Source organism: Syngnathus acus, chromosome 1 (assembly GCF_901709675.1).
Source record: "Syngnathus acus chromosome 1, fSynAcu1.2, whole genome shotgun sequence".
NCBI classification, from domain to species: Eukaryota; Metazoa; Chordata; class Actinopteri; order Syngnathiformes; family Syngnathidae; genus Syngnathus; species Syngnathus acus.
The window spans coordinates 4,571,459-4,590,926 of record NC_051087.1 but is presented as its reverse complement, the minus strand read 5'-3'; the positions used below and the strand labels follow the sequence as shown (position 1 = coordinate 4,590,926).

General features: G+C 42.1%; 5 protein-coding genes across 6 annotated transcripts in view; 1 reads left to right on the top strand and 4 right to left on the bottom strand.

Moving 5' to 3' along the window:
- usp43a (ubiquitin specific peptidase 43a) overlaps positions 1–1,419 on the bottom strand; it is a 29,057-nt gene extending 27,638 nt beyond the window's left edge. Inside the window, exon 1 of the mRNA XM_037262443.1 lies at positions 680–1,419. Coding sequence (XP_037118338.1) covers positions 680–1,273 — 594 coding nt within the window. The 5' untranslated portion in view covers positions 1,274–1,419. The remainder of the gene's footprint in view (positions 1–679) is intronic.
- LOC119121673 overlaps positions 1–19,468 on the top strand; it is a 296,445-nt gene that overhangs the window by 231,630 nt on the left and 45,347 nt on the right. The gene's annotated exons all lie outside the window — the stretch shown is intronic.
- cfap52 (cilia and flagella associated protein 52) lies at positions 2,945–11,002 on the bottom strand. 2 transcript variants are annotated; one of them, XM_037262891.1, is made up of 15 exons: positions 10,862–11,002; positions 10,392–10,456; positions 9,969–10,168; positions 9,562–9,698; positions 9,277–9,405; positions 8,990–9,086; positions 8,595–8,711; positions 8,412–8,512; positions 8,134–8,304; positions 7,255–7,403; positions 7,024–7,169; positions 6,674–6,825; positions 6,135–6,240; positions 3,936–4,047; positions 2,945–3,252 (listed from the first exon to the last, which is right to left on the bottom strand). In XM_037262891.1, the coding sequence occupies exons 2-15, from the start codon at positions 10,450–10,452 to the stop codon at positions 3,068–3,070; spliced, it is 1,863 nt and encodes a 620-aa protein (XP_037118786.1). In that variant the 5' UTR covers positions 10,453–10,456; positions 10,862–11,002; the 3' UTR covers positions 2,945–3,067. The 2 variants fall into 2 exon arrangements, with proteins under 2 accessions (XP_037118786.1, XP_037118793.1); XM_037262898.1 differs by having other exon boundaries at positions 10,392–10,452; positions 10,862–10,999.
- LOC119129814 (zinc finger protein 239-like) lies at positions 13,053–15,217 on the bottom strand. Its single transcript, XM_037263170.1, has 3 exons — positions 15,103–15,217; positions 14,564–14,618; positions 13,053–14,423 (listed from the first exon to the last, which is right to left on the bottom strand). Exons 2-3 carry the CDS (start codon positions 14,607–14,609, stop codon positions 13,309–13,311), a joined length of 1,161 nt encoding a protein of 386 aa, XP_037119065.1. The 5' UTR covers positions 14,610–14,618; positions 15,103–15,217; the 3' UTR covers positions 13,053–13,308.
- On the bottom strand, positions 15,612–19,142 carry LOC119129491 (TBC1 domain family member 24-like). The gene is made up of 11 exons (XM_037262803.1): positions 18,905–19,142; positions 18,582–18,754; positions 18,254–18,515; positions 17,986–18,099; positions 17,482–17,898; positions 17,177–17,416; positions 16,956–17,111; positions 16,796–16,859; positions 16,614–16,712; positions 16,274–16,538; positions 15,612–16,148 (listed from the first exon to the last, which is right to left on the bottom strand). The coding sequence occupies exons 1-11, from the start codon at positions 19,015–19,017 to the stop codon at positions 15,964–15,966; spliced, it is 2,088 nt and encodes a 695-aa protein (XP_037118698.1). The 5' UTR covers positions 19,018–19,142; the 3' UTR covers positions 15,612–15,963.

Below are 19,468 nucleotides of genomic sequence, written 5' to 3'. Positions count from 1 at the left end.
GGCGAGCTTTTTACAGCCGCAGGCCCTCAGGCCCTGCTGTGCCTGTATCGCTGACTGGCCTGACAACTGACTCCAATTAATATTAAAGTGTAAGCACTATTAACGAACACACATACTGATGGGAAATTAAATCCTAATAATCGACATGTTTCTAGTGGGATAGTACGTACACTTCTCTGTATTTTTAGGTATAAAATGCCACGAAGCGCTTTTGGAACCAAGGCTAAGAGGTTCTTGGGATCATTAATAACAAATAAAGTTATTGGGTTTAATTGTATGAAATGCTGAGAGTTATGTTTATTTTCATGAATAAGAAAAATATGAAAGCAGATTGGAAAGCGATTAAAATGTTTTTGGGAACTAAACAAATAACATTTCTCGTGTTTAGCCATCTTTGTTTACATTGGGCTGAACACGGTTCCAATCCGAGTCGGAAAATCCCGATTTCAAAACTGTCGGGAATGCAATACAAGTTTACGGTGATACTGGTTACTTCCTGCTTTGACCACGCCCATTAGCCACTCCCCTTCCAGCCCGACGCACCTGTGGAGTCTCGTGCCTACTCGGCATACTAAAGATGGAGGATAATACATAGTGTAATAAAAGATACACAAAGCAAACTACGACTGTGTGAAAAGTTCAAATGTGTGAAAATTAGAATTAGAGACACACTAGTCACCTTAAAATCTACGGAGAGCTGAGGCGTGTACTCCAGCGTCCACAGGGCTCGAACCAGCGACGCCAGCTGCTCGGTCACCTCACCCCTGGCGGCCTCGCCGTTCACCCTCCGGGCCGACTCGTTCGGCTTGTACTGCTCCAGTCCGAGGTACTCGGCCAGCAGGTCGGTGTTGCTGAGGCACTGCACCACGGCGTTCATGAAGCAGGTGTTCCCGTGGTTCTTGAGCCCCAGGGCTCCGGGGGTTTTGTCGCCATAGCACCACGACAGCCGCTCCTTGACCGAGCCCTGGGACGACAGCGTGGCGCTCTTCTTCACGACGCCGTCCTTCGGGACGCCCGCAAGGGCTTCGTCTTTAAAGCCGCCGGTGTCGCTTCGACTGAAGCCGCCGTCGTCGTCCTCCTCCCCGGGCTCCGGCGGCCGTCCCTCGCCGAAGTGCGCCAAAGTGCTCAAAGTTTTAAGAATCCTGCCCATGAAATGACTGAAAGAACGAAGAGATTTCCGACGGGGGAACACGCCGCTCCGGTGCTTCTTCTCTTTCCGCTTGGTCGTTTTGGCTTTCATGGTTTTTCGCGCCTTCTCCTTGCGGGGATCCATGGCTGCGGCTGCCTGCACCTGACAGGAGGCACACTCGCTGTAGTATGGAGGAGGAGGAAGAGGCGCACCTGTCTGCCGGACAGTCTAGTCTTCCTCCTCCTCCAGCTCCTCCCGCCTTTCTTCAAACATCACCGCCGCCAGACTGGCACCGAACCCGGACCGGGTAAACCTGAGGTTAGCTCGTCGCTTCGAGTGGCCGCCTCATTCTTCGTGCCACACTTGACGACTACTTGTGACGCCTCCCGCCCTGATAGTAAAAACAATTCCCGCCCCCCACAACCCACCCGGGAAACAAAATAAACACGCGTCGGCCTTTACATTAGGTACACCTGCCATTGTTGTCCAACGTGTGATTCGTCACGTGACCACGCTCGATTGGAATTGCATTAAAAATCCAACATTTTTTATATCCATCTGTTGTTATTCGTTGAGAAACTCACCTATTTGCCTTTTTGTTTCTCAAACCACAGCTTTGCCCGACTCCTAAATGTGAACGTGTTGGTGTCAGGGAACTATGTGGAAGTGAATTGAGGAGCATCACGAGCTGCTGTTCAGAACATGGTTATTGATTTACGAAGGCTAGCAAAATAGATGAAAATTAAATTGAAAAAATACATTAAGAAAATAAAAATGGTTAAAAAACAACTGTGAAAAGTGATTTTTTTTTTAAATAAATAAAATGAAGAGAAAATAGTGACAATATCCTTCATTTTTCATCTTTGTTCGTTAATTTCATACATTAGCTTAGCTTACGGACTTAAAAACAGTTTGGACAGAGAATTCTGGTCTATTTTTTTCTATTCACGAGAAAACTGGCATTTCCATGGGTGTGTAGACTTTTTATATCCACTGCATATTAAAACCAAAAACTTTGAAGTTGTGATATTAAACAGGCCAGCAGATGTGCATCGCAGACGGTGCTGTCTAAACCCAGATGGCCACTTAGAAGCACAATCTCCATCCGCGCAATTGTCAGTGTGAAACACCTTGTTGAAAACATACTCGACAACGGAGCCTATAAATAGCTTCGCTCACATTAAGCCTGCCGCTGCTGAAAAACTCCAGCAAATACATAAATGGAGCTTTTTGTGCACTTCTGGTTTGTCGACGGGGAGCCAGCATCTGCCTCGTTCTACTCCGATTCTAATCATCCGAGCCTTAATTTCACAGCTCACCGCCGCTCAAGATTCAATTTAGTGGGCCAGATATGCTGATTTATTACAAAAGATAGTCAGAGCCGACGTTTTCGTAATTTCTCTAATGCTCTTACTCTGCTATTGTTGGAAAACGCACAAAGGCTGTACACAATAAAAGGCCGAAGTATTAAATTCAAGTTTGGTCGATTTAATAGGGAATTTTTTTAAACACGTCCTTTGCTCAACACTCAGTTTGCAAACGTCACACTACCAAAACTAGAAAAATCTCTTGAGCTCTTAGGAACTGTGATGTCATAACAACCAGTCGACAGCAAATGGCAAAATGGCCACCGTCTTCGAGAGATAAAAAACAATGGATTTTTCTCCATATTCCACAGACGCAATATTAATCAGAATATTCTTTAGACTAATGCTGGAAGGGTCGCATTGAACATAAAAAAAACATGTTTGACTTCACTTGAGTGTTGCTGTGTCAGCATGGGAGATGTTTATCGCCATATAAAACCAAGGGGCATAAAAAAAGTGGCTTTTATTTTATTTTATAACTGTCTTCTCTATTACTGATCAAATTGTATAAAAATGACCCTTATACAACAATGGAAGTGATTTGAGTGTTACTTGTCTGAGCTCGACACGGTCAGTCACTCAAGAGTGGATGAGGAAATTTCCAGCGCATGACGGCTCCGTCCGCGCTGGTGCTGATAAGGGTACTGTTGTTACAGCAGACCTCCACGCTGTTGATTGTTCCTCCGTGAGCTTTTCCGACGTGGGTGACCGTACCGTCCATGTAGTCCCACACCCTCACCAGCTTGTCAACACCACCTACCGGATAAAATCCATCAAATATTCATTTTGTTTGAACAAAAGATAACATCTCCATTTTTGACATGGCTACTCTTCAACTTGGATGTTTTGGGAACTAAATTAAAAATATTTGATGAACAACCTGGGTTGTTTGTGGCTTATGCTTCTGTTTTAGTTCGACTGTATCGCCATTGGCGGCCATTTTTTAAGTCACAGTACAATCAGTAGTGTTGAGAATTAAACGATTAATCAACAACAAATCGATTATTGAATTCAGGGCCTCAGTTGAATCATCAAGTTGTCATTTAGAACTATTGTTTAACAAAATATTGTCCAAATCTTCTGACTTCAGGCTCTTATAAGATTGCAAACATTTGCTTTTACTTTGGGAAAACAATGACCATCCATCCTTCCTGTGTGATGTTATCTAGTTGGTTTTAATCACAAAATTTTACCAAAACAATTGGCAATTTTAACACACTTTAACGCAACAAAAATTCTATGCCATGATGGAATAATCCATTTTTAAAATATTAGATTGTGACAGCCATGCAATTTGTGAATAGCCAAAAAGCTGCGTTGTTGTCACCCTCAAAACTGAATTAGGGGGGAGGAAAAAAAACACTCAACACAATTACTGTCTACATTTTCAATCGTTGCGGCTCAAAGTGGAGCGAAGCAGCTGCCTAATGGACCATTACCTGTCACAAAGTATCTGCCGTCATGAGAAACGTGCATGCAGTTGATGGCCGACGTCTCCCTGTCCTGAAGCTCTCTGATTGCTGTCCCGTCGTGCACGTCCCAGTAGACAATCTGAACAGGTAAGTTGGCAGTTATTTATTTGACAGCGGCAAAAAAACAAAAAAAAAACACGTATTTGTTCTTTTAGACTGTTCTATCTTAGTCTCGTTTTAAAATTCCGATTGCTTTTCCGATAACAGATAACACACATTAGCATCTGCATTGCCTTTGAATGATTTTTATTTCAAAGGGTTTGGACACTACTCTGCATTAAATGTAAATAATTTAAGGAAAGAGGGGGAGCAATTGTTTATTTAACTGCAGATACATACGGCTATTTGTTTCATGTAAGACCCTAATTAGCGCTGTTGTCCTATTATTGTTACATTATCAATAATTTTGTCAAATTTTCTACAAAAAAAAGTGACTATAGTGTCATCTTCTATCATGTGTCAGCCTGAATAAAAAATTAAATCTCCAATTATACTCACTAAACGGAAGCCAAAGTTAATCGTCCCTAAGGCTTTGCAGCTGTACGACAAAAAGTCTGACAAAAACACGATTGTTGTTTGTGGTTATTTTTAGCACAGGTGACAAAAAAAACATTCAGGTGGTGCACATTGATGCATCCTTTTTGGTATTTGGGGCAAAGCTGATTATATAATTTAAAGAAACAGATGTTAGTCTAGTCTTGGATCATTCCAGCACCCACAAAGCATAAACATGACAAATATATTGACAAAATCCCTCTGATTACTTGATTCTCCGATACGATAATTGATAGGATAATCGATTTAAAAACAGATCAGTGCACCCCAAACATGTTGTCTTTTGTTTTCCCTCAGACTCTCGGCTCTTTCCAGTCACGACCTCTCCCTCCCTCGTCTCATTTGAGCATCTTATTAGCGATGCTGCCTGTGTGACTTTCCTTGGTCCATCTGTGTTCTCAGGGGGAAAACCGGGCCTCAGTCCAAAGCCGACCCACGCATATGAGCATATTTAAAGGTGGTAATACATTTCTGACCACGACCAGACTACACTCAGGGACTGATCAATCTGATCAATCGATTGATGAATTAAATGTCTGCGTACGACTGTTCACTCTCACAACGGTGCAGAACCTCTTTTTAACTTCTATCAACCTCTAGTCAACTCCATCCAAATTATTCATGACCAGGATCGGAGTGGTTAGCGGTTCTGAGATTCTGCGTTTAACTCGTTTCCAAACTTTCCTGCGTGGCGGAGAAACATCTGGGCTCAATTCTAATAATAATAATCAACGAGACAGATCTCACACCTCTTTGGTAGATTTCTAGAGAGTTGACCTCAGCGGGCCACAGACAAAGTGCCTGTGTCTTGGGATGAGCAGATGGTGGATTTGGCTGGCGCTAGGCTAGCGTCGGCACATCCGCATGCAGGAAGGCAAGAGCGCTGCCCTGCATGCATCTTTCCTCACAGTCTTACTAATCAGCGCAAGTTATCCTCACCTTTCGGCAGGGGTGGGAAGTAAGAAATATTTTGTCACTGTGTTTCAATTGATTGATCTGGAATCTTTTTTTTTCTGATGAGTTTATTTTTACAGTCGATAAATGAGGGATAGTAATTGATGCGCTAGCCCTCAACAAGAAATATAAAACATTCAACGTGAGATTGAATGTGATTGGTCAAAGGGGAAGTCAAGTGACATATCATAGTCAAAATCAATTTTTACTTTTGTCTATTTTAAACTCTATATTTCTGTTACTTCTATTTCTCTCGACAGGTCTGATGAGAGGAGTGTGTGGTCATGGTTAACGTGAGGATGAAGTACACACACATATTAAGCAAACAAGGACGAAGTTGGCCTAATTACGACGAACCCAGAATACACAACGGGCTTCGCAAACTAATCTGTGGTTTTGTGTGTGTGTGTTGTGCAAGTGGTCACCGTGGGAGGCCACGCTAATCGTGGCACAGCACCAGGCTTCTTACTTCTGCTCGGCTCAGCGAGTGGAAAATATCATGATGCAATCACAGGACATTTAGATTATCCGGTGACTTTATCAAACCAAGCCGGATTTATTTCTGTCTTAAGGTGACATGTTGTGGCTGAAAATTGGAAAATGACAAAATGAAGCAGTCCACCGCTAAACATTGAGAGGGAGAGGAAAATAACCAACCCTTCTGTCGGTGCCGCTGGTGACAATCTGGTGCTCTTCAGGATGGTAGCACACGGTCTTGAATGAGGAATTTTTGGTAATTATCTTGCGAATCCGCACAAATTTCCTACACAAAGATTCAAAAGAACATTTGTTGGTTTTGTAGATTGAAAAAAATGTATGCAGACTATTTACCTGCTATCTTATCTATAACTTTTTTTACTTTAGAATTAAAAACAGATATTTAGTTACAGCAATAAATAGTAACTAATTTCTCAACTTTTTGCAGAGAAGAAAAATACCACGCTATATTGCACTTTATAAGACACGACGTAGTAAATAAATAGTATGTAAACAATTTTTGCAACATTTTAAGCTTCATTTCAATGGACAGTGCTACAACTTTGGTGTGATCATCATACTCACCAGGGGGCAGTATAATAGTATACACAGCAGCAGTCACACCTAAGCTTATTCAACTGCAGTAGTTGTTTTTCACGCAAACTAGAAAAAATATTCATGTGCGTTCCCCAGTGATGTTTGGTTGTGAGGCGACTCACACAATGTCCCAGATGATGCAGGTTCCATCCATGCTAGCTGTGACAGATTCCTTGTCATCGCTCCTGATCTGGACACACCTGACAGTGGCTTTGTGCTCCGTCAAGAAGGCAAGCCGTCGTTGGCCGTGCTTCAGCAGCTCCCAAACGCAAACCTAGAGTGGATTCGGGAAACACGGGTATTACATCACTTGAGGTAAATCTTGGGTCAACACGTCGATTATGGTGTGTGATAATTAAATTGTTTGTCTTGAGTAAATTATAGGTTCTCCCATTTTTGGTCAGAATCCTGTGTTATGTGTGAAATTTTTCTACTGCTAATCTCGGTCGTACCATCTTCACGCAAGACTGACCGTTCCATCCTGCCCCCCGCTGACAATATTTTTGCAGTCCCTGGACCCCTTGATGGCTGACACGCCGTTTCGGTGCGCGTTGTGAATGACGAGCATGAGGCGGCCACTCTGCGGGGCGAATATGCGGATCTTCCCGTCGTTCCATCCTGCGAAGAAAAAAAATAATACGTGCCTTAACTTGAATAATAACTATTCATTCAATGTCACATTCACACTCGTTTTGAGTCCTACCAGTGATGATGCTGTGTCCGTCAATCATCAGGTGCACAGTGTTACAGCTAAGGCAAGGTTGTGGGATTCTCAGCAGTGCTTTGGACTTGTCTATGTGCCACACCCTGATGTCCTCCTCTGAGGCGGTGACAAATAACTCAGAGGAGCCACTGACAAAAAGCAAAATAATGCAGAGATGAACATCTATAATTGGGTATTCATTTATGTATTGCATTCTATATTTATGGAAATCGCTATAATAAACCTACAGTCAAACAGAGGTAAAGGCTGAAGTATAATAATTATAATAAAAATTACATATATATATATAATATATATATATATAATATATATAAAATAATTGATCATTTTAACTGATGCATATAAATTAGGGTTGCATGATGATAAATAATCGATATTTATAATTAAAAAAAATCATTATATCACTAAACTTAATTAGTCATTAAAGTCAACTCTTTTTGCGATTATAATTCCAATTGTTGTTACCAGTATACATTTATCAATTGTACAGTTCTGTTATATGATATTATTTTCTTTCACATCATATCACATTATATAATTATGTATACTATTCCCGCATATATATTAATATGGTGCTACTACATTTCATTGCATCATTAAATAAGAAAAGAAAGTGCACTTGGACTGCCCTCTAGTGGAGTTAGTGGGTACTGAACTCCATACAAAATAATTTTGAAAACCTTTTTTTCATTCACACAAATTGCGCTTGTACTTTCTGTAATTTGATAAGGAAGAAACTTTCATTCGCAGTCTAACAGTTAATTCAATTAAAGTCCATTCTTCCTATTGCAAATCTGAATGGATGCCAAATAAATGAGAGCTCATTGCTTTTTATTTATGACCCCCCCTGCTACTCACAAAGCAATTGAGACATCCTTGACGCCGCCGTGGTGATTAGTGGACACGAGCTCGGCTTTGAAATCCTGCAGATGGAGGCAGTAGATCTCGGACGCGTCTGTGCCGACAAAAAACTCTTGGCCGTCATCTTTGAGAGCGATGGAGGTCACTCCATTGTTCATCTGCACATGTCTAATATAATGTGGGGAGGAGTCAGTGAATTTTGCGTCATTTTTATTTTCCTGTCAATAAAATTCCAGTATACCGCTTATCAAATGATAGCGTGGACACTCATTCACCTGAGAGCTTTCAAGGTGGTCGTGGAGCAAAGTGTCAAGGTGCCAAATCCAGAACCGACAAGTAGTTCACCCGTACTTAACGCCTTTAGGACATTGGCTCCCTGTGTATGTGAGCGATGGAAACATGAAAAATAACATCCAAAAAGAAATTCCACCAATTAGACATATTGTCGGGATACTCACCAGGCTGTGTTTAGTTTTAATGGGACCATAGTCACTCAGATACTTTGTCTTGGTGTTAATTTTCAAGATGTCTCCACTGGAAGTACCACAAAAAAAAAACTCATCGTCGGGTGCAAACTGTGCGGGGGGGGGGAGAAATGTCAGCGTGAGCGCTCATTATGAATTCCAGACATCTCAGCAGACTTTGACCCAGATATAGCCTGGCCAGTTTTAATTCTTCACAGTGAACCATCATGAGTCGGCCATTTTTAACACAGGCATGCTAATGTTGGCTAGGGGCTAACTCGTATTCGCCAGTAGCATATTTAGTTAGTTTTTCAGGATAATGTCGTTACAGGCAGTAAGCCAGGTTTTTTTTTTGTCTCAATTTTGTCCTCTTAAATGTGGTCACATACCTCAATGCACTTCACTGTCCTCTTCAGCTTACGCAGTTCACAGTCCGTAGGTTTAATCTTGTTGTCTTTATCCAGCTCCCAAACCTGCAAGGTTGCCCTGCAAATGACAGTTTATTTTTTTATTACTAATATTCAGTTGAGGTGCCAAACAGCTACAGTATCCAGAATAAAGTGGCACTTTCCTGCAAATAATGAAGCGCTTCATTGGTGCATTGATAAATTCAAAATATTTTAGATTTTATTATACAGACAAGTTGTGAACATTTAAGAAAAAATGGTTTACTCACCTGCCAGCAGAGACAAAAATGTTGTCATTGGTGTTGGAGTACTTGATGACGAGGCGGTGACATAAACTCAAAGGAACCGCTGGAGCCGAACTAATGGCCTGCTTGGTCGCGATGTTCCATAAAAGTATTCTGTGAAAAAAAAAACTGTCAGGATGTAATATCCTGTGGTGGGCTTCAAAATCTTCCCAAAACTTAGCTGCACAAACATTATTTTTTTTATTTTGCAGTACTTATTCAAACTCAAATTGTTGGTCCTTAGAAATTTGAAAAAAACATGAAATTTGCCTTCCATCGTCTTGGCCTCCGAGGGACACCAGATACTTGTCATTAGGAGAGAAAGCCAACGCCTCCACCTTGGATTCATGGATCACAAAGCGAGTGTACAAGCTTCGCTTGGCGTAGTCCCAGACGATTATATCGGCCTAGGAAAATAGCGAATGAATAAATAAGGAAATCAAAAAAAATTCTGAAGAAAATACAGTGAAAGATTTCTACAAATCCTTGTGAGAGTTGTGCAATAAAATTTTGCCACAAATTTCATTTCCCACTTTTTTTTTTAGCCACAATAATGGGACATTTCATTTATATCATAAGAAAAATTAAATCTGAACAGGAATGTGTAGTTTTTTTTTTTCAATCCACTGATGACAAGGTAGTGCTGAGGGATGGAAACATTTGACACTGAAGGTTACCTCAAAGTCATTGTAATTGATTTGTCCAGAAGCTATGTAGACTCCACTTTTGGACATGGAGACGCAGGATACGTCACTGGTGTGACCATGGAGGAAGTGTCTCTTGTCATCTTTAATGTGTGTCAGTACGACGGTGCATCCCAGAGGATAGATGAGATACTCTTTATCGGGATGAAGCCTCATGCCGAAATGCACTTGTCCTAAAATCGCAAATATTAAATACTGAATGATGCAATTCAAATAACTTAGAGGGAAGAATTGTGGTATAAGCAAACTAAGGATTTTTATCACCTTGTTTTAGGTACCGTTTCTTGTCATTATTCTTTTAGCTATATGCTATGTATTTACCTGAGTATCTGCTTGAGAACCCTCATTCGTGGCATATAATTTAGAAATATTTTTTTAATTGTTTATATTACTTACCGTTGAAGCCGGAAACCGCTGCCAGTTCAAGTTGAGGAAAGTTTTTTGGTTCCAGATCCATCTTGCTAAAAAGTAAACAGTACAATGAGTTTACAAAATTGCATATAAAATTATGCACAGCTGTAGAGTATAATAAACTTTTATAAAAATAAAACGTCTTGACTAAACAAAATATTCTTTCCCCAAGTGGATACCGTCTTCAGTCCATTGTCGTTTTGTAAATTATTTTTTATGCGTAAACTCGCTCAGTGTGACGTCACTAAAAATAAAGAGCCGATACAACCGACGTCATTGAAATTTATATTTATACAGACACCGCTAATTGATGATGCAAAATGTGTAATAATGTTGAAACGTCGTTGGCCGCAATATAAAATCCATTTCGATCTTGTATGCGCAAATATTGCGGGTTAGTATAGCCCTACAATTTGAAACAACCGACTGAAACGTTAACTTGTTGCAAAACTTACCGTTTGACTTAGCAAAAGTGTGTACTCTTAAAAAAAGAACGACAAAATTGAAAACGCTTGATTTTACATCCTCGCAAATCTCGAACAAAAAGGTCGCTAACGTTGACCACTGTCCACTATAACAAACATACGTCGCCTAGCAACGGGCGACCCGCTAGCCCCGCCCCTTACGTCCCCATTCATGTTTTTTTATTTTTTTTATTAGGGCAGTCTATTACAATTTTCAAATAGCAAAAGCTGCATTTTTTGGGGGTGAGGAAAATGGCTTCAAATCAGTTAAGTAGCTTTTATTTTATTCTTATTTCTATTGTGTCACGTATTATCCAAACGGGTAAACACTTTGCTGTGACGTCATAACGATGAGCGTGGTAGCAGGAAGACAAAAAGTTTTTATTTTGACACAACTCACGAGAAATCATGGCAGCAAGATATTGGTTCATTTCCACAACAGAGCATGCAAAGAAGTAGAAAAAAATATTTACAATCTGTTACTAATTTATTATAGTTTGGCTTAACATTCAGTATATGCAATCAATTATTGGGGCACTTTCACAGTACAATAGAAGATTGTTGATTCAGTCCGACCTTTTTAACTGTGTTGCAATCCTGTTATTTGTTGCAAAACCTGTCAGTTTGCTGTTTCTGTGCTTTCTGAAGATGGCGTCAAAGTCCTGGTAGCAGAGTAAAGCTTTGATGCCAACTTGGGATTAGAAAATGAGACGCTTAAATGAGACAGGACAAAGCAGTATAAAAGTAGTGTTGTGGCACCATCTTGTTGCAGACAGTAAAAAAAAAGTAAGTTGCTGTTTTTATTAATTTCATGTATGCCATTATTATGGTTCTCCTCAGGTTGTGCTTAATGCAGATAGCCCTCCAAGCCTTTTTTTTTTTTTTTTTTATATTGCTCGGGTGACCTTTTCTTCATCTCATTTCTTCGAATAGTCTCAGGTGATAAAATGTTGACAGATGATCGTATCTTATTTTTGATGCATTGACATAATGCTGTGAAGCAACAACGTGGACAATGTGGGAATACGGCTTGATTGATTTAAGCGGAAAAAAACTAAAAATAGTACCAAGAATGAATTTTAGGCTGGGCAATATGACCAAAGGATCGACCTTAGTGGTAATGCTCGTGTTAAACTGTTCTAACGGAAGTGTCTAAAAAGGTCTTCTGCATGGTCTTTCAACAAAGCTAAAACGATAAAATGTGAAATAAAATATAATGTAAAATTGAAAAGTCTAAAGCAAAACCCAGCACTCTGCTGTCCAAGCAAATAAATAACATTGCTGAAATCACAAATATTTAATACACAGTACTACATATATACTTTAGAGACGCCCCATCCTCTTGTAAACTTATTTTCGGTTTTCACTCTTCTGTGTGCCTTTTGTCTTTCTTTAGTCCGGGCACGTTTTTGCCTCACCAGCAAAAAGTTACTTATGTCCATGATTTGTGTTAGCGGTTTAGCATAGCTTCTTGCTCGTCTGTTGCGAATCGTCTTCTTTTCCTTACATAGATACCTGTCTATCTTATTCAGGAACACATGAATATGTTTTAAGGGAGCTGCCCGTACCAGTGAGATCTGCTTCAAGCTAGTTTTATAGCCGAATGCGATGAAATGGTCAACCAACGCAGAGGCGTAGCCAAGCCAGGGCGAGCCGGGGCGGCGCCCCGGTTAGGACTCCCTGCGCCCCGGTTGAAAAAAATCGAGCTTTTTCGATTCTTCATTTTCATGCCGTTTTTTTCTTTCGGTCTTGCGCGAATGTGCTTGCGCTATTCTATGTGCGCGATGTTATCCATTCACCGTTTGCCTCCCGGACCCGGATGTTGTTTTAGCGATCAGCGAACAGCGTGGGTGATGTTCGATTTTTTTTCCTGTGGGCGTGCGCCCCTACTGGAAAAATTCCTGGCTACGCCTCTGAACCAACGTGAATGTCCAGATCTTGCGTCAGCCAATCGGGCACTGACGTAACAACTATAAATGTCTGACTTGCTGTGTAAAATCTACACAGCTGCTGATTTGCATGGTAGGGTGTTAAAAAAAAATCAAAAGGCGATTGCCCGTTACTGCTCGGATAAGGCGGATTTCAAAATGATACGTAGGATCACATTTTTGTGATTGAGGGCTATACTGTGGGTAGTGGTACCGTCGTGTTGGATGGTCTGGTGTGGTCCAATTGCTGATTGTTTTTTTACTAAATGATCAGCAAGGGAATGCGTCCAGTGCTCAGTTTCAAAACACCAGTTTGTAGAGCGAGGCAATCCTACAAAATGTCATCGTTGTAATGTCTTCACGCCGCTGTGTCTGTTTACAAAACAAGGCGCGACTCAAGTCGGTTGGCATCTTGACCTAACATGGCAGTCGAACGTTGGCGCCAGGGACCGGCCTCTTCGCGAAAAATCATGAGTCGGCGGTTTAGCGAGGTGAGTAACGGCCCGGTGTTCAAGTGCACTGTTCCTCGGCAGGCTCTGGGAAAGCTTGAAGTTCTTTGGCCGCATCCATCAACATCTGCTTGTGAGCGTGAGTTCGGCGGTGTCTGCTCAGGCAGTGACTCCAAGAGAAGCTACGCCCGCACGGAAGGCAAAGGTACGGCTTCTCCCCGGTGTGCACCCGCTGGTGCAGGTTCAGAGATTTATAACGGGTGAAGGTGGCCCCGCACTCGTTGCAGGCGTACTTCTCGGACCGGACGTGGACGTTCTTCTCGTGCTCCTTCATGTTGCCCAGCTGCGAGAAGCCTTTGCCGCACACGGGGCAAAGGTGAGGCTTCTCCCCCGAGTGGATCAGCAAGTGGATGTTTAAATCCTGACGGGAGTAAAACCCCTTGGCGCAAGTCAAGCAGACGTAGGGCCGCTCTCCCGTGTGGCTCCTCTTGTGTCTCTTCAAGCTCTCGGAGCGGGCGAAGGTGCTGTCGCACTCGTTGCACTGAAACGGCTTCTCGCCGGTGTGCGAGCGCTGGTGCCGGCCCAGTTCCGAGGCCTTGAAGAAGGACATGTCGCAGTGGGGGCAGCGGTGAGGTTTCTCCGGATTGTCCTGGTGGATCTTTTCGTGGGCTTTGCAGTGACCCATCTCGGAGAATCCCTTCCCGCAGAAGGAGCAGGTGAAAGGCCTCTCGCCCGTGTGCATTCGCTCGTGGCGGATGCGCCGGTAGAGTTTATCGAAGGTCTTGGAGCAGAAGGAGCACTGGTGGGGCACCTTTGGTTTCCTGGCGTGGATGCGTCGATGGCGCTCTAACCTGGAGGGCTTGTTGAAGACTTTGCTGCAGTCAGGGCACGGGTGCTCCCTTGTCCGGTTGTGGGTATCTTGGTGACGTAACAGCTTCTCTTCTTCTGTGAAAGTCTTCTCGCAATGCACGCACTGATAGCGAGTCTTTAAGGTCCTGGGCCTGGTGTGTACGGATAGGTGCCTGGTGAGCTTGGAAAGTCTGTCAAATATTTTGTTGCAAACGGTGCAAGCGTGGCTCTTGCGTTGCTTTTTCTTGGGCTTTTTGCCATCCTCCGACTCAGAGTCATTGGCGAGATCGGACTCGACGATGTACTCAATGTCGAAGGCTTTGGTACCTGGTGACCAAGAGCATCAAAGAATCAAATGAAATGAAATTCACAAAGCGGACAAAGGGTCACCCGTTTACCGGGTTTGGTCATGTGACTTTTACAAAGCCACATTCATTTCAAAACCACAAAGAGGCATCAATACTTACTTTCATCTGAAGAGTGATCTGTCACAGATGAACTGTCGTTCTCCATCGCTGAGATCTTGCAATACACCCAAAAACATCAACAAAAAAAACCCATAAGGGCCCAAAACAAAAAATTAATAAACCCAAGCGACTATTAGATGTTTAATAAACTCGCAAAGCTCGTCTCTCTTGACAGTATGCAGCCGTTTGATTAATGGTTCAGCCATTACAAGGACACGTTAGTAATACAACGTCAATGCAAGTTAAAACGTCGACATTTTTTTTTTTTTTGCCAACTGCCAACATAAAAGCACAACAAATGTTTAGTAATCGATATATACATATTTACATGCCAACGCCTGTAATCTGACGTTAGCCGTCGTATGAGAATTAGAAATTAGAATATGTGCGGAGTCTGTCCTTTTGTATGCAAAAGCGCTATGGAACACACGGGCAATGTTGTTAGCATTAGCTGCGTTCAAATAAATAAACGAGCAAGCTAACATCACGCTTGCTATACATTGAGAACGCCGCAGAAACAAAAACAAAAGATGACTTACCTTTCTTTTAATGCGGTAATTAACAGGTTACCACATTATAAACCGGGGCTTGGTTAAAAGTGGAAGAGGCCGACGCTGCCTTTGCTAAACTTCTTCTTCGTCTTGATTTGTGGCAGACCAAGTACGTTTAGCGCGTTGCTGCCCCCACAAGGCTTAAGCAAGTAAGTGAGTCTTTGAAAATAATATAAAAACATAGCGTTTTTTGAACATTAACACAAATAATTAGGGCCCAAACAATGACTGCTGCAAGGGTCCTATCGCTTTATTATTATTATTATTATTATTATTGTGTGTTTTGTTTTTTCATAATTTATCAGTTCCTAAAATGGACAAAAATTCACCAAACCTTTCACACTCCTCGAGCCTGAACTTTTTTTTTTTTAACATTTTAAAGTTCTCAATTTTGAATTTGCAATCAATGTCATAGGAATGAATGTAAACAAAAATGGTGATGGAAGGTAAAGTATTGCTGGGAGAGTTGCTGTAGTGGAATAATTACAACCAGTATATATTATGTGTGGTATAAACAACTTTAATTATGTCCAACAATGAGGTTAAAGGCCATTTACGTGCGTACACACACACACACACACACACACACACATGCACACACACACACACACACACACACACACACACAGCCACATTCCAAACTGCACGTTCGATTGTTTGTCCACATACAGTAGCTGACCAGCTGACCGCCCCACCTTAGCCTGCTGTGTGTGGTTTTCCAAGTACCCTGAGGACATGTGCTGTAATATTGCAAAGATACAGTAAAACCATTTTAACCAGCATAGTATATTTTAAAAAACAAAGTAAACCAAACATCATAGTGAATATAAAAGGTTAGACACTATAAAATTATATTTTCTGCTGGGTGGAAAAACAGTGAGAAAAGCAAATTGAGTTCTGGATTCCCCACACTTCCATGGACTGTATTTTGAAATGTCCTTTGCAGAGTGGTGGACTCTTAAATGTGTCGCAAGACTCTGTGTAGCCCTCCTCCAGGTTTTCTTGAAAGAAGAGTGCATGGCCTCCATTCCCACCTGAAAAAATGTAAGAATAATGTTAAGAGCTTGACCTCAACCCAATAGAGAATGCTTATTTTGCACAGAAGACAAAAATAACAAGCAATAAAGGCAACATTGTAAAAAACATCAAGATGAGCTACCAATAATGAGCTGTTCATCACTGCCCGCTATAAACTTGGAAGCCTCTTGTTCCTTGGTTCTCTTAGCCTCCTTGGTAGTAAATGGTTCCAGGGAGGGAGCAGTGAAAGGGATGGTCAAGTAGCTGGGGTCTTGGGGGGTCCCAGCCGGGCACATCAGAGTTGCTTCGGAGGCGGTCTGAAAGCTGAAGTGAGCCTGCTGAGGTGAGACTTTCCTGGTCATGATGTTGACCATGGCTCGCTGGTAGCGCTCCATCCTGGGACGAAGCTGAAAGAGCAAAACTATATCTTCACATTGGTGGATATACCAATACGATTGTGATGCCAGGTCGGGGTGGCTCACCGTGAAAACAAAACATTCGCACGTTCCGAAAAACGTGACTTCATCCGTGTCGTACTTGTGCCTCTCTGTCATGTCTGATGAAATGAAGGCACCGAAGACCTTTAAAATAGAAACCAATTTTATCCAAGGTGCCAAGTCAGCATCTTCTCTGTATTCTGGTTATAGTTGGAATCTTATGTTACCTCTTCATCCACTGTTTTGATGAGCAACACCGCAGGTTCGTGGCCCTCAACATAATAATAGAATCTGAAATAACATATAAACAAAAGCATAAGAGCTAGCTAGGCGTCCATCCATCCATCCATCCATCCATCCATCCATCCATAAATAATGCTGACTTACGAAGCGAGACTTTCTCCATGTTCAGTTGTACCGAAAAGTTTAATGGGACTGAAAAGGGCAACTCGCTCCGGTATCCAGGCCCAGACAACTCTCATCTCTGTTCCTGTCACAACACTGGACCTAAAGTTGTCGAAGTCCACCGTATCCACCGACTGCCTGCATGATTCAAATACCGACAGTGAAACTACGACATTGAGGAACAACTGTTGATATTACCTCACCTCTTCTGGTGGATGCTGACTCCTTTTAGCATGAGGGATACCTTGTTGGCTTTGAAGAGGAGGTTGAGTTCTTTCCTCGTGGCAATCGGAACCAGGAAGGCTCTTTCCAAAAGATTCTCAGCCGTGCAGTGGCGAGCCACGTTCTGCACGAAACTTTTCATGTCTGTACGGAAATCCTCCACATCTGCTACTCTGGACGACACGGACACTTTGTAGAGGCTCAGCAAAGCCAACGCCACCCTACAAATGAAATATTTACATTATGTTGTTTTTTTGTTCCGAATGTAGTTAAAACCAACGCAAACCTGTAAAGAACTTTGTAGCCCTCCAGGAGGTAGACATCCAACACTCTAATGGCATATGTGAATGGAAGATCAGCAAAGATCCACATGATCCAGTCGGAGTAAAACTCAAAAAGGTTCTGGTGTGAGCTGGCTATCAACTTGCGGATACCTCGGCAGCACCTGTTGGCGATGTCCCCGAAGGTCATGCACGAGGCTCGGTACGTGAGAAAGGTCTGGTCAATGTAACGTTTATTGGGGTCGTTGTAGCAAATCAGCCTGGAAACGCTGCAGAAACATTCGGCTTCGTCCTGGCTGAAGTGCAAAATGAGGGACACCAAAGCTGGGAGGATGGGACAAAAGTTCATTGCTGGGAAGTACTTTCCCAGACATAGAAGGATCTTCTTGACTGAATTCAGTCCCACCTTATTGAGACAATACCTGGATGAAGATCAGAGAGGATCTTGTTTACATTTGAATTGTTTCCATTTATCAAAACGGTTGTTTCCAAAAATCTAATCATTGTACCTTGGTATTTCTCCTGCTTCCATGTATTCGGGAATTGGGTGGCTGCTAAGGTTTTGTTCTCCAAAGAGCTTCCTGCTTAGTTCATAGTACAAATCTCTTTCTGGATTGACACACCTACAGTACAGGTGACAATATCCAGTATGAAACTTTTATTGAAGCCGTTTGTTTTGTTCTTGATCGCGGCCGAATCTCACGAGTGTCGACGGTACTTTTCGGTTTTACAGCAGTATCTTTCAGTTTTCCCGTTTTGACTTTAAGGAGCGCTGACCTGGAATGGATGCCGTGGATGATGTGGGAGTAAGCTTTTGCCCTCAATGTATGAGGCATAGCCCAGAAGCCTTCTCTTCCCATGGTTTTCAGTCTTTGGTGCTCGCTCGCCAATATCTGCTGGTATCGCTCGAAAGCTTCCGGATCGATCTTCTCCCAGTCCACAAATTGACCGTATTTCATACCAGAGCTGGAGCTGATCTCCCAGTTGTCCGACTCAGATATGGTCATCATGGACACACAATTAGGATTGCCTCTGTTGCCTGAACACAACATTTTATTTGAGGGAGGAAAGGGTGAGAAGTCTGAAACATCCAAGATGCACTTACCGTTAAGATCTATGGGAAGTGAATACTGGTTCAGTTTGGACTTGGACTTTTCATTTTTGTTCACAGGAGTCTGAGGTGGAGCGTTGGACTTTTGCTTAAGTGGAATGGACACGGTTAGATGACCCAAATCATTGTCGGGTTCATGTTCTGATGTTTCATAGCTGTAAAAAGACCTGGAAAGCACCATCACGCATTAGCTAATTTAGCGTGGTTCTGGACTACACCCTCTGGTTTTATTATGAATTGATTCACCAACAGTTGTTGAAGAATCTTTTCAGCGTTATGTCACAAGCATTCCATCGACTCCAGAAGAGAACTCCTACCTTGAACGAGGTCTCTGATAGGTGTCCTTAGTCTGTGTCTGTACTCCATAGGTCTTGCTGTCCTCAGGGTTATAATAGGAGTGAGACCTCTGTCTGCTTCTGCCTCCCGTCATTGTCCTCAGGTCGAATTGATCCTTCCAAAACTGCAGAATGACGCAGTTCTCGAGATCCAAGAAGTCTTCCAAGGAATTGAATCCGATGAGTGGGACGTGCTTCACGTTTGGGGATGCAGGAACTTATATTAGCTTGTTGGTGAGGGTGCATGCGTTGAGGCGAGGCTTGTTTGTGGTGACTGATCGCTTTGAGAGGGAAGGGTTGCGCTCGCTTTCTTTGAATAGAGCAACGTCATGTGTCTACTTCTCAGAGGAAGGTAGTCAGCAATAAAAACAGCACCCACAGAGTGAAAATTATTATAACTGAATTGCAAATTATATCCAGATGAATAAATAGTTAATAAAAAGGATTAATAATATTACTTACATTACATTATTTTAAAATATTATTAATTAATTGCAACAATTTAAAAAAATATTGTATGATATTGTATTATATTGTAATGCATAC

What these genes read in the sequence shown, in the direction of transcription:
- cfap52 (XM_037262891.1), bottom strand. Translation starts at nt 10,452, where the DNA reads ATGGATCTGGAACCAAAAAACTTTCCTCAACTTGAACTGGCAGCGGTT. An exon ending in AGCGGTTTCCGGCTTCAACG is followed by an intron (nt 10,169 to 10,391) that starts GTAAGTAATATA and finishes TTGCGATTTTAG; the next exon opens with GACAAGTGCATTTCGGCATG. An exon ending in AAGGATGTCTCAATTGCTTT is followed by an intron (nt 7,404 to 8,133) that starts GTGAGTAGCAGG and finishes GCTTTTTGTCAG; the next exon opens with TGGCTCCTCTGAGTTATTTG.
- LOC119129814 (XM_037263170.1), bottom strand. Translation starts at nt 14,609, where the DNA reads ATGGAGAACGACAGTTCATCTGTGACAGATCACTCTTCAGATGAAA. An exon ending in AGATCACTCTTCAGATGAAA is followed by an intron (nt 14,424 to 14,563) that starts GTAAGTATTGAT and finishes CTTGGTCACCAG; the next exon opens with GTACCAAAGCCTTCGACATT.
- LOC119129491 (XM_037262803.1), bottom strand. Translation starts at nt 19,017, where the DNA reads ATGACGGGAGGCAGAAGCAGACAGAGGTCTCACTCCTATTATAACCCT. An exon ending in GGCTACAAAGTTCTTTACAG is followed by an intron (nt 17,417 to 17,481) that starts GTTTGCGTTGGT and finishes TTTCATTTGTAG; the next exon opens with GGTGGCGTTGGCTTTGCTGA. An exon ending in TGATGAACAGCTCATTATTG is followed by an intron (nt 16,149 to 16,273) that starts GTAGCTCATCTT and finishes ACATTTTTTCAG; the next exon opens with GTGGGAATGGAGGCCATGCA.